At 48.5% G+C, this 14,028-nt stretch overlaps 1 protein-coding gene across 1 annotated transcript in view; it reads right to left on the bottom strand.

Annotated features, from left to right (window-relative positions):
- Window positions 1–14,028, bottom strand: part of HMCN2 (hemicentin 2) — a 178,269-nt gene that overhangs the window by 84,130 nt on the left and 80,111 nt on the right. Inside the window, exons 23-32 of the mRNA XM_066580227.1 lie at window positions 12,230–12,357; window positions 8,476–8,748; window positions 8,311–8,394; window positions 8,022–8,213; window positions 7,813–7,943; window positions 7,210–7,357; window positions 6,801–6,927; window positions 3,022–3,176; window positions 2,490–2,768; window positions 85–366 (exon numbers count right to left, since the gene is read on the bottom strand). Coding sequence (XP_066436324.1) covers window positions 85–366; window positions 2,490–2,768; window positions 3,022–3,176; window positions 6,801–6,927; window positions 7,210–7,357; window positions 7,813–7,943; window positions 8,022–8,213; window positions 8,311–8,394; window positions 8,476–8,748; window positions 12,230–12,357 — 1,799 coding nt within the window. The remainder of the gene's footprint in view (window positions 1–84; window positions 367–2,489; window positions 2,769–3,021; window positions 3,177–6,800; window positions 6,928–7,209; window positions 7,358–7,812; window positions 7,944–8,021; window positions 8,214–8,310; window positions 8,395–8,475; window positions 8,749–12,229; window positions 12,358–14,028) is intronic.

Here is a 14,028-nt window from a genome sequence, read left to right as displayed (position 1 = left end):
AATATAAATCGGGGTCTGTTATCTGTGTCTATCACTACCCCCCAGGAGATAGAGACACCATCAGAGTATCAGCCCAGGTCTTACTGAGAACTTCCACAGAGTAGCGCAGGGTGGTCTCTCCAGCCAGACTGATGGCTACGCATGTATAGTCCCCCTGAGCACCTTCCGTCACAGACAAAAAATGCAGAGATCGGCCGCCATCTTTGATCTGCAGTCCATCTCTCTCAGACACCATAAGTCCATCTTTCAGCCAGGACAGGACAGGAGGAGGATGACCGGTGGCAGAGCACTCTAAATCCAATGGATTTCCCAATGTGGCTTTAATGGTCAGGGGTTTCTCTCCGGCTCCTTCCATATGAGGGGCAACTGAAGAGGAAGGAGAAGAAATACATTCAGGAAGCGTTCACACGCAACGGACTTGATGGGGATTTGCTGCAGTGGAGAATCCGCACCAAAATCTGTGTTAAAGTCCAGATCAAACTCCGCACCATCGGTGTGTGACATGCACGGATCCACAGCAGACTGCAGCTACAAATATGCTTCAATATATGTGTCAACATTTGGCACAAATTTTAGGGCAGCTCGAACATCCGCCATGTGAAAGCACCTGGATTTACGTTAAAACTCATAAATGTTTGTACAATGAAGAGTTCTGTAACTTTCTGATACAGTTCCTCACCATTTTCAATATACCTGCTTGCTGACAGTGAGGGGGAGCATGGTCCTGCTCAGATACTTCCTACAGCTAGGAGTTTGTTAAGCTCCATTTACACTGATAGATGATCGCTCAAACAATAGTGTGAGTGACAGTTTTGAGCGATTATCTTTGCATACCTTATAGTAGCTACTTTAGAATATGCAGGTGGAGCGAGAAACAGCCGCAGCCACTAACAGAAGAATACAGCTGTTTTGCATAAACAAACAACTGTATTCTTCTCCACTCTAACTGCCAGTGTCCCCGCTGTGAATTCACAGCAGGACACAGGCACAGAGAATCTTATCAGCGCAGCAAGCTAGAATTCAGTGATCAACGACTCGTGCACAATGTCCCTGCATTTAGACAGAACGAGAATCACTCAAAAGACGGCTTTGAGCGATTTTTGTGTGATTCTCGTTGTGTCTAAAAGGGCCTTTACAGCTGAAGACTTCAAACGGATACATTTCATCTGCACTGTTATGTTGTAACAATTTGTGCTTCTGATGTCTTTAACTCACTGAAGATTCTATGGACTAAATAAAATTGTAACAAACCCTCTGCTGTGAGAAGTATTAGGTCAGGCCATGCTTCCAGCTGCCGTAAGTAAATGTATGACTTTTTGGCATTTGCAAGCACCCTCATCACTTTTTCAAAAAGAGGCCTTGTGCCTCTTACTACATTTAGCGCATCTGACTCCAGTGGAACTTATCTTAGAAAACCACGCCCCATTGTGTATCAGAAAATTGCTGAACTTTTTGTGGTACGGTGGTCAAACTCTTTAAGGTCATGTTTAAAAAGCAGCGGATTTGCCATAAATTTTCGGTTGATCTTCCGTTCAGAAAATCTGCCGGGTTTCCATGGGTAACATCTGCTTAAGAGTTTATTCACACAAGCGTATATTGGCCGCCATATTCACGGCTGGACAATATACGCTACCATCTCATGCATTGGATTCCAATGCATCAGATCACACAGGCGTATTCCCGTGGCGTAAAAGGCACCGGCGCTATATTGGCCAGCCGGGCAGGAAAGATAGTCCTGAAACTATCCTCCTGTCTGGACTACAGCGGCTGCATAGCCTCCTATGGAAGCCAATGACAGCAGCCCTAGAAGGGAGGTGGGAGGGAGTTTAGCAGCATGACTGCTAAACTCCCTCCCCCTTTTCTCCTCCCCTCCGGCTGTTTACAATGAGAGGGGGCGGGTGTGGAGCAAAGCTCCGCCATGCCCCTCCCATTGCTGGCTATGAACACAGGGCAGGGAGGGACTTAGCTCCGCCCACATCCTCCCCTCCCATTGCAAACAGCTGGAGGGGAGGATAGAGGAGGTGAGCCGGCAAGGGAAGGGGGAGACAGCTTAGCAGAGCTAAGCTATCTCACCTGCCCAACGGCATATACGCCAAGCCCTTGCATCAGATGGTAGCATATATTGGCCAGCCATGAAAATGCCGGTTGATATATGCTCGTGTGAATAAGCCCTTAAGGTGTGTTCACATGTAGCGGATTCAGTGCACAACGGAAAAATCTGCCCCAAAATCTAGGTCAAATTAAGATTTCAAAAAGGGCGCCTTCAGATATGGCAGAAAATACCACCACAGACTGATCAGCACATCTTATATGCAGATTATACGCCAAGAGTGAAATCTGCTGCAATTCTAAAAAACACGCAGATCTTGGGGCAGATCTGTCTGTGGTGGAATTTTCTGCCAAGTCTGAAAGCCCCCCAACGTGACCATTATGTAGATGAAGTTGCTGTTACTGTAAAGAATCCTTTCTGTACGCTCTGGAGAACTTACCATAAACCTCCAGCAGATAGGACTTTTCTACAGTGCCTGCATGGTTATTGGCTCTGCAGGTGTACAAGGCGGCATCAGACAGCTGGACCTTGCTAAGCTGCAGGCTTCTCCCGCTGTCCCTGTAAGTGGATTTGGGGCTGGACACAATGGGACGTCTGTCCTTAAACCAGGTGATGCTTGGAGGTGGAGACCCCTTTGCTTCACACTTCAGCTCTACAGAGCCATGGAGCAGAGAAGCCACTGACGTTGTCTCGTTGGATGACCAGACGGTGGGGGGAGCTAGGAGAAGCACAAGAGACCTAGATTATAGTAATACAGCCCAGTTGTGTTATAAGAAGTTCTGGAGATTTATGTGTTTTTCTATAATCTATCTGATAATCCGGCACAGATCAGATCCCGTCATTGTCAGATTCAAGCAATTTCTACTATATTTTGCTTTTGGAGTAAAACTGCTGCATGCAATTCACTGTGTGTCCAGTAGGTGACAGACGAATACTGAAGAACAGTGAAATGAGTTTCTGAAGATACTTACTGAGGATCTTCAGGTTGAAGTCCTTGACTTGTTGACCTGCGTGATTAAATGCCAGACACTGGTATCTGCCCTGGTGGGAGAGCCTGGTGCGGTTCACTCTGAGCACCTGCCCGCCTTCGAGGAGCTGAATCTGAGGGTCCCCTGGTGAGAGCGGCCTGCGGTGGAGACATCAAGCATAAGGAAAATCTACAGCTCTGCACTCAGAATACTAATCTTATCATCTGATACTGTCTGCTGAACTGCTGTATCTAATCTTCTCCTGTGTGATACTGTCTGCTGAACTGCTGTATCTAACCTTATCTTGTGATACTGCCTGCTGAGCTGCTGTATCTAATCCTATCACGTGATACTGTCTCCTGAGCTGCGGTATCTAATCCTATCATGTGATACTGTCTCCTGAGCTGCTGTATCTAATCCTATCATGTGATACTGTCTGCTGAATCTAATCCTATCATGTGATACTGTCTCCTGAGCTGCGGTATCTAATCCTATCATGTGATACTGTCTCCTGAGCTGCGGTATCTAATCCTATCATGTGATACTGTCTCCTGAGCTGCTGTATCTAATCCTATCATGTGATACTGTCTCCTGAGCTGCTGTATCTAATCCTATCATGTGATACTGTCTCCTGAGCTGCGGTATCTAATCCTATCACGTGATACTGTCTCCTGAGCTGCGGTATCTAATCCTATCATGTGATACTGTCTCCTGAGCTGCGGTATCTAATCCTATCATGTGATACTGTCTCCTGAGCTGCGGTATCTAATCCTATCATGTGATACTGTCTCCTGAGCTGCGGTATCTAATCTTATCATGTGTGATACTGTCTCCTGAGCTGCGGTATCTAATCTTATCATGTGTGATACTGTCTCCTGAGCTGCGGTATCTAATCTTATCATGTGTGATACTGTCTCCTGAGCTGCGGTATCTAATCCTATCATGTGATACTGTCTGCTGAGCCGCTGTATCTAATCCTATCATGTGATACTGTCTCCTGAGCTGCGGTATCTAATCCTATCATGTGATACTGTCTCCTGAGCTGCGGTATCTAATCCTATCATGTGATACTGTCTCCTGAGCTGCGGTATCTAATCTTATCATGTGTGATACTGTCTCCTGAGCTGCTGTATCTAATCTTATCATGTGTGATACTGTCTCCTGAGCTGCGGTATCTAATCCTATCATGTGATACTGTCTGCTGAGCCGCTGTATCTAATCCTATCATGTGATACTGTCTCCTGAGCTGCTGTATCTAATGCGATCATGTGATACTGTCTCCTGAGCTGCTGTATCTAATCCTATCATGTGATACTGTCTCCTGAGCTGCTGTATCTAATGTGATCATGTGATACTGTCTGCTGAGCCGCTGTATCTAATCCTATCATGTGATACTGTCTCCTGAGCTGCGGTATCTAATCCTATCATGTGATACTGTCTCCTGAGCTGCGGTATCTAATCCTATCATGTGATACTGTCTCCTGAGCTGCGGTATCTAATCCTATCATGTGATACTGTCTCCTGAGCTGCTGTATCTAATCCTATCATGTAGGAAACTGTTTTCAGAGCTGCTGTATCTAAGCCTTGCATTTTAGATACTGATCTCCTAAACTGGTATATCTAATCCCGTCATGCATCACATGATCTTCTCAGCTGCTGTATCTAATCCTGTCCTATGTGATCCTGTGGGCTGAGCTGGTCTATGTGGTCTTGGCGTTGCGGTGTGACCCCACGCTCCTTCGGCCTGGCGTGTTTCATGTTTTTATGTCCCCGGCACACGAGGATCTGGGAGGAGGTTAATAAAAAAAGTACATGAGGATTTTCCTGCTTCCACGCGCCGTACAGCTGATCCCCCTCCCCCCACCTCTTCTATACGGGGACCCTCGCCGATACGTCTCTGCCAGGAGGGCCCCTGGAGTCGCTGTGTTTTGACTCCTTGATGCGGTTTCTAAGGAGGTCGGATCCCAGCCTGCAGCAGCTGCCTGACCTCACAGGTGCCGCGCGTCATCACAGAAACCCTCCCAGCATCCTCCTGGTGGAGCCGCGACCCATGAGAGATGCTTCTATTCCAGCTACATGGCGGCATGCAGCCCCAGAATCCACCAGACGTCTTTGCAGGTCGCTGCCGTCCGGCTTCATGTGCTGCAGTGTGACATGTGTGTGCTCCATAGAAGCCAAAGGATGTTATAAAGCGTCGCGCCTGCGGAGCGTTAGCATCTACAGAAGATTTACTGCAGCGGGGAAGAGCTGAACCGACTGTCCGATAGCAAGATCATCGCTTCCCATAGCCTTAATCGTGAGCACATGTGCAGAACACGCGTGTCGTATGTCAGTCTGACACACGTGGCGGACAATGCACATCCAGCCGTCCCTCTCACCTCCTTAAGGACACCTTGATGAGTGAGAACAGGTTCCCATGAAGGAGGAAGCGCTGTCCTACAAGGGAAGGAGATGATGAATGCGCCCAGATGTGGATGCTATGGAGGCTCAGAACATGTGTGCGAGGTTAACCCTTACTGGGGAGAGGTATCCCGGGAACAGAAGCCTTCTTCCATGATGGCAGTGGTGTAGCAATAGGGGTCGCAGTTGCAGGACTGCCGATTCTAGGCCCCCCGTGCACGGCCAGCAGTTCACCTCTACGTCGCTCGTGATGCCCTGCTGCATGAACCAGACACCGTGCTCAGCGCCCAAGAGCAGGACACATGCCAGGCTACGCTCGCTGCACGCGGTGTCGTGGTCATGCAGCAGAGCAGCGTAATGTAAAGAAGCACCTCTGGCACGAGTTCAGGAGGCTGTGTGCTGCACAGGGCACTCCCAGGGGCACAATTACTTTGAGAGGGTCACAGAGGGGCACTATTTTCAGGGCACATTTATGTTGATGGGCACAGATGGACATTTTTTGCAGGCATACAATAGATTTGTGGGGGCACACAAATGGCACTATGGCTTTATGGGGTCAAAATTACTTTGTGTGGGCATAGAGCGGCACTATTACTTTGTGAGAGCACAAAATAGCACTATTTGTGGTGACACTATTACTTTATGGGGCACTATTAATGTGGGACACCAAGACGGAACTTATTGTGTTGAGCGACTTGGGGAAATATTACTGTGTGGGAAGGGGGCAGTAGTACTCTATTGGGCACAAAGTGGTGGCACTGTTACTATGGGAGGCACTATGAGAAGCATTCGAGGTAGAAGCAAGGTGGGGAGATGTCTTCATAGTGGTCTGGGCCTGTATAGAGAACAAAAGTTAACCACTCCAATCAGAGAATACGGCACAATCCGCTTCAAAGTCCGTGCTTTATGTGCAGTTTTTGAAGTAGATTTTTCACGTGCGCATGGCACCGAGTCACTGAGAGATGCGGTGGGACATTCTGGGTGAACCACAGCCACGAGAAAAGGGGGAAGCCTAAGCTGAACTTTATATCAGGGCCTGTGAGCCTTTAGCTACGTCTGCATGTTAGCATCACATCCTGGTCGGCCCCCAAACACATAGAAGTGATAAATGTATGATCTCTAGGACCCCACCAATCATAAGAACGAGGGTCTCTACTATCTTTGTATGAATGCAGCTTCAATCACCGCTTTCAGAGAATGTCGACTGCAGCTATCCTGTGCAGGGGTGATGAACCGCTTTAAATACAGAACTTGCAGATGAAGCAATTAATACATCCGTGTGAATAAAGCCTTAAACTGCATTTTCACTGATCTGCCACTAGGTGGCCCTGTGTTTTCATGTGATCCTATATATAATTGGCTGCTGGTCACTGCCAACTTACTGTTCGTCCTTTGTCCATTCCACGTGGGGTGTTGGCAGCCCTGAAGTCTTACACTGAAGCAAAACCTCAGCTCCTTCCTTTGCGGTCAGCTCTTGGAGAGATCCCGCTCCGTAAATTGATGGAGGTACTGAAAATTATAACATGAGAAATAACGGATGATTATAACATAGTCTGCATATAGCGGATCTCAGTAGAGGTTTGGCTGTACTGCCACCTGCAGCTAAGGAGGTGGTATTACAATTTCATATAAGAAAACGAAAAAGCTTTATACATGACTTCTGGCGGCTGCTTCTTCCTAGTAAGGGACCTTTCACACACGACAGAATATTCCGCGCCCCTGAATTCTGCAACAAAATCTACATGGCTACCCCCCTTCCCCTCTCACCTGCCTGATCTTACAAATACTCACTGAACACCATAACATTGTAGGCGCGTTGAGCTTCACCGGCGCGATTTACTGCCATGCAAATGTATGAGCCCGAATCTTCCTTACGTATCCGGTGAAATCGGAGAGACTGGCCGGCAGATTGGAAGCTGATCCCCGGACCCTCGGTGAGCTGGCGAAATACAGACAGTTAAGAAGGAACCTTGTGATGACAATGGCGGGTCAGTTTAATAGGAAGCGGCAATCAGAGACATCAGTAAAGTAACTCAATTCGTCCGATGCAATTGGCCTGAACCTTGTTTTCCATCATATAGACCTGGATCATGCAAACATCCTCCAATGTAACCACCAGGTGGCGATATTCCCTTCCTCCTATGGTTACACTTACACTGAGTGGCACCTTTATTAGAGACCCCCATCACGTGATTTTAGGTTGGACTTCGGGGTCATGGGGAGAATCTCCATACAGGGAACCGTCAATGGTGAGAGGGGCAGGGGGCTCTAATAAAAGGGGCCGTTCAGTGTTTCACCCTATATCGCCCAGTTGGGATGTATTACTCTGATTACCGCTAATTAAAAAGCCTATCATATTGTTAGAGAACACTGTTGTGTTTCGGTCCCTCTTACAATCCTGTCGCCTTTGCTCCAGGTTACGGTAGGAAAGGGAACCCCAGTCACTTCACAGCCCAAGGTCAAGGGCTGGTTGGCCATCAGTGAGATATTTTGCGCTTGTCCGTTCTCTAGGATTCTGGGAGGGGCTGAAATGTAAATGATATGATAATTATAGTAGGGATGATACAGATGTAGCCGCCGCCGGTCCTAAAGCGAGCACTCACCGTACACCACCAGTTTAGTCTTCCTCCTCGCTGAGCCGGCTTCATTTGTCGCCAGGCAGATGTAGTCGCCGCTGGTAGTAGGCACGGGTGACTCGATCAGTAGAGAGCCATTGGCGAGCTGAGTGACTCCTGGGAGGTGACTGCTGAGGACTACTCCATTTTTTAACCAGCGGATCATTGGAGTTGGAGTTCCTGGGAAGTCAAATAATAAGGAATCTCATGTAATCCTTATGGAAACGGAACAGGAAGCGATACGTTAATGTGATTCTCGCAGGAATTTGGCGCTCACCGTGTACAGGACACGTCACGGTCACCGGCTCATGGCTGCTGTGTTCCAACAGGGTATCCGAGTTCTGCTTAAAATTTGGTGGCTCTAAAAGAGAGAAAATCATCACGTTACCAGCGGATGCAGATTGTGTGGAGTCCATATTGTTGGTTATCTAGTAACGCTTACCTAAAACCTCCAGGCGGAATTCCAACGCATCTTCTCCAGCGCTGCTGAAAGCCACACAGCGGTACACCCCGGAGTCCGAAAGCTGCACCTCCAGAACAGTAATGCTGCCGTCCGGTCCTGGCAAGGAGTCCAGGCCTCCTACTCTTAAGGCTACACTATCCTTATACCAACTGAGCCTGGGCATGGGGTCTCCATGTGCCACGCAGGGAAGAGCCAGGGAGCGTCCCAGAAGAGTCTTCAGCAGCTTAGGCCCAGGATGGACACGTGGGGGAACTGCAAGAGAAGCAGCGGCATTAGTCATCATTAGGCTGACTACAATGGAGTCCGTTCGGTTTCCAGATGACTATCAATTTGCTGGATTTGACAGGAAGAAATAGCGCTGCATGCACGCTGATGTGAAGGAGACCTTACTTGCACTGATACATTGTAACAAACCATCAGGGTAGGAGAGAAATCTGTGATGAAGATGGGTTTACCTCAAGTAGGATTGCCTAGACTGGATACAATTGTAACAAAGCAATAGAAGGTCCTGATCTGCTTCCATTCACTGACAGCAAGCAGGCATTGGGGAATAGAAGCAAAGTTTACTAGAAACCTGCAGGACTGGACAAGCGCTTTAATCGTAGTGCTGGCAATAGCAAAGAATGCAGCTGGACAGAAGTGGGCAGGATGAGAAGATGGATGTCGGCGCTGCGGTCAGATGTCTGTACACTGTGAATCCGACTAGCAGCCTCCGCAGCACCAGCGATCACCGTCTACTGAGGTAGCGTCTGCGAGACCACGAGTCTCCAAGGAGATCACGTGTCATGCACTGACATCTCAATAATTAACCCTCTTAATACCCTTCAGCAGGGGGGCAGACTCCCTTTCACCGAGGGCCACATCAGCATTATGGTTGACTTTAAAGGTCCGTTTGTAATTGTAAGGCTGCATTTTAAAGCAAATATTTAAAAAGGGGGAAAAGTAGAACAAATGGAATAGAGCAAAGTAGTAGTCAGAAAAATTGGGGCACGAGTCCCCCAATACAGATACTTCACTCAAAACTGCCAGGTAGTTGGAGAAAAGGGAAATCATGGGAGCTAGCAGAAGCTGGTGAAAGCTTCTCAAACTTTCCTTAGGGCAGAGTCCTTACTCACTGGGTCAAGCAGCCGTATAACACAGCGTCCTCTCCGATCCGAGCCGCAGGGTCACAGGGTATGGACAGGCGGGCTGGAACAGACTGTCCTCTGCAGGATGGCAGCGAGGACAGGCCGGGATGTACAACCTGCTTCATGGTCTGAGCCCTGCCAAGCAGCGCTGTGCTACAGGACAGGGTCAGCGGAGGAAGCAGACAGGGGAGTGACAGCCACAGCGCTCGGTCCGCATGCACCCGGCGTTACGGTGTAGGACCAAGATGGCGGCCGCCATTCCAGTATCCAGTGGTAGAGGGTCTTCCAGGCACAGCTCAGGACCCTCTTCTGCGTCAGAACCTCGAGGACTACATAAAATGAAGTGGTGAGTTGGATTCGGCCCGTGGGCCTTGAGTTTGACACTTGTGCCTTACATTGACCTGTATATCGCTACGGGAACTTCATGGCAGCCGCAGCGGCGGACTGCGAGGTAATCTGTGCAATAATCAGATTGCGACACAGAGCTAATTTGCTGCACATTATGTTGCAGATCAGCAGCAGATTTCACCTTTTCTAATCAATTGAGTGGGTGAAATCTGCTGCAGATCTGCGTCAAAATTCGCAGCAAACCCGCTCCATGCGATGCACTAACGTAGCGGCGGTTACATGGTACAAGATCCCCGGCTGCACAGGGGGTCCGTGATCAGCGCTGGCTGCACATCTGCATCTTCTGCTGGCTTCTATTCTCACATCCGATACTGAGAAAGTTGGGTGACAGCCAACATGTCTGCCATTCCCAATTATCACCCGGCTTTCCCAGAAGCAGATCAGACCAAGAAACAATAAAGTATCATTTTTAACAGACAAATCTGCACATCGTTCAGTGGATTGTGATGCAAATTTGCAAAGGGTGAAATCAGCAACAATTCCACCGTAAATCGGCGTCCAAACCCACATTTCAGGCTCCGTTGAGGCGGAGTATATTCCGCGCAGATCCCCTATGTGGACGCCGCACTAATTTAGCATCCATCTGAATGCTATGGAAATCCAGGCTGTTGTCAATGCGATGCGGATTTGGAAATCTGCGTTGTGGAAGAAAGGACGGACGGTAGGAATTCTTCATGCACGGAAACCCCATCAGGCGCCTCACACGGGTTTATTCCACATTTGCAGCAGATTTCTGTGGCGGATGATAGTTCCACGTCTGACACAGACCTGATACTTGTAAAGCCGTGAGAACTCGCACTTATGGCGCGGATTTCCTCCACGCTGGAATTTTAAATCTGCGTGCGGAAAAAAGTGACGTCGCTTCTTGACGCGGATTGAGATCCAAATCCTTGTGGGATCTGCCCACTGAAAGGCTAAATCCGTGAGCGGTCCTACACGATTCAAGCGCACATCAATGGCAGAAATCCGCGACTTTCTACTGCGGGATTTGATGTAGAATCTGCACAGAAAAATCTGACGTGGATTCCGCCCGTGTGAGAAAAACCGCAGCCGTGCAGATGTGGCAGCGGATGTTTCTGCCACGTGCGACGGCCCCCAAGGCGCTTTCACAACTAGTGAAAAAATCCACCAAAAATGTGGATTTTGACGTGAGTTACTGCAGATTTCGCTCTTTTCAGCAATGCAGTGGGAATCGGCATATAAGACGTATGGAAGCTGCGGTAGACTTGCAGATTTTTATGCAATGTGTGAATCTGCCCTTACAGACTAAAACAACAACAACTGAATGAATGGCGTTGTCTGGGGCTTGTTTTTCTATTTAAAGGGCCAGGCCGCATTTTCCCCCTATGCATCTATTATCCGCATTAGGCGTTGCTTCCGCTTTTCTGCCAGCGTTTATTGAATATTGACATAATCCCGTATCTAAAGCCGCCATCCTGACACAGATAGGACCGAACAATCGTCGCAGAGATAACTCTGAGAGTCAAGGACTACGGGCCTCACTGGAATAACATAGGTGAAGTGTTATTACTGTCAGCGCGCCCGTCTCGGTCAGTTCCTCTCTTTGTATAGGAGTCGATCTGGCGTGTGTCAGACCTTCCGACTCGCGGTCCAATCTTGGAACGGTCTACAATAATACCAGATATCAGGGAAAGGGAGATTTAACCTCTGCATGTCTGGTGCAAGTGGTTAGTGGCGACAGGCGGTTTTGTGCCCATTTTCCAGGCCCCAGAGATGAAAGGGTTAAACGTCTGAAGACAGCATCTGTAGGAAGTGGAGCCTATGGCTGATACCGGCGAGGAGGAAGAGCGGGTGGAGGGCGACGGAGGCCAGATGTTTAATAGTTCTGCTTTCTCCTTGGCACTTTCATCCTTTGTAAAAACATCCTATTCCCCGAGCAGTAATGTGATAATTGCACGGTCGGATCGGAGATCCTCCGCTTTGGGCTTCTGTGGGCCGAACAGCGGCCTCCTATGGGGTCCTGCCCGCCAACTCATAGCCAGCAGGGCTTCAGTGTGCCGAAATATATATATAAAAACCTTGTTTTTTTCTTGCATTGTTCGAAGTGCAGCCTGCAGTGTAAAGCATGGAGGTTTTCCTTCATATATAACTCTACAGGGTCTACCGGGAAGTGCAGAGGAGTTGAGTTTAGCGCAGCCCTGCGTGTAAAGGCGCTGCGATGTAATTGCATTTTGTACCTTGCACTTCCAGGCTGTAGGTGAGCGATGTGTTTCCTGCCAGGTTGGATGCCAGGCAGGTGTAATATCCGCTGTCCATCACCCGCAGCTCCGACAGCCGCAGACCCCAGGAAGGCAGCAAGTGATGTCTGCAACAAGACAAAGCACAAGTCACAGCACTGCCCGATACACCGACTGCTGCCCTGCAGAGCTTACAATCTAGTTCTCTAGTTGCACTGCCAGCATTTGTAGCTGGATGCAGCCTGTAGTGTAAAGAATGGAGGTTTTTGGTTGCCATGGCTTCATATAGCGTATTCATGTATTGATCTCTTTTGTCTTTGTGCTTCTCAGAAAACCTACATATTCATATATCCGGTACAGACTAGAGGAGAAACTGCAACCAGAATGAAATCCTCCATACTTTACACTGCTGTTGCATTTAGAGAACTTGAAAAGTATTTAAAAAACAGGTTTATGTTACACAAAGACTTCTCTGCTTATGGTGGCACTACACAACTATATTACTGAGGGGGCATCTCTCAGGGCACTAAGGAGGCATCTGTGTGTAGGGGAACTAATGGGGAATATGTATTGTGAGGGGCATCACTGGGGGCACCAAGGGGTATATTTATTGTGGGGGCATATCTCAGGGAACACTAAGGGGGAGTCTTTGTTGAGGTCATCTCTGGACTATTTACTGTGGGGCATCACTGGGGCACTAAGAAGCCATCCGTGTGTGGGGGCACTAGGTAGAATATTTACTGCGGGGATCATCTCTTGGCGCACTAATGGGGAATGTGTACTGTGGGGGCTTCATTGGGAGCACCAAGGGAGCATATTTATTGGGGGGCATCTTTGGTGGCACAAAGGAATATATTTATTATAGGGGTGTATATCTGAGGGTACTAAGGGGGCATCTTTATTGTGCAAGGCATTTCTGGGGGCACTGAAGGCGAATATTTACTGTGGGGACATCGCTGAGTGCACTAAGTAGGCATCTCTGTGTGGGGGAAGTATTCATTGTGAGTGGCATCTGTGGGGGCACTAACAGGGAATCTGTACTGTGGGGGCTTCACTGGGAGCACCAATGGGGCATTTTTATTGGAATGTATCTCTGAGTGCACCGACGGGTATATATTTATGGTGGAGATCTTTGAGGGCATTAAGTGGGCATCAAGGAGGAATATTTATTATGTGGACATCACTGGGTGCACTAAAGAGGCATCTGTGTGGGGGGCACTACAAGGAACACTAAGGAAGCATCTCTACTGTATGGGGCATTACTGCTGTAAGAGGGGCTTTAAGGGGTATCATTACTAGGAGGGGGAACTATTACTGTGTGCCAGACAATGAGAGAACAATAAAAGTGTGTGGGGCATAAAGGGCACTATTACTGTAAGGGGCAAGGTTAGAGGCACGGTTTAACGGTATGCATACTACAGGGATTCCCCCTCTTTTTGTTCTTCGGACGTTGGGAGATATGAAAGAGAAGACCCCAACGATCATGTCGCCTCGTCCCGATACCGGCCCCCTTGTGCGGACTGCTGGAATTCTGCACCTGTTCCTTTAACGGCTTCCAGACCAACTGTGGAAACGATTTCCTGGACGCTCGGGGAGAATTACCGCCGCTGATCCGCATTCCCTGCGCATTGTGAGATTAGCCAGGAATATCCTGGAAGGCATTTATCAGGCAGATAATGCGGTTATTACACGCCGTACAGGACTGGCTTGTGCAAGGCCTGCCGTCTATAGGCAGATCTATTACATGTTATGTAGGGTTGGGAGGTCACAGAGGCATCTGCTGGCTGTAGAGATGTAGC

The sequence above is a fragment of the Eleutherodactylus coqui genome, chromosome 10 (assembly GCF_035609145.1).
Source record: "Eleutherodactylus coqui strain aEleCoq1 chromosome 10, aEleCoq1.hap1, whole genome shotgun sequence".
Classification (NCBI taxonomy): domain Eukaryota; kingdom Metazoa; phylum Chordata; class Amphibia; order Anura; family Eleutherodactylidae; genus Eleutherodactylus; species Eleutherodactylus coqui.
Note: the sequence above shows the minus strand (reverse complement) of the source record. Positions and strands in the feature narration are given on the sequence as shown.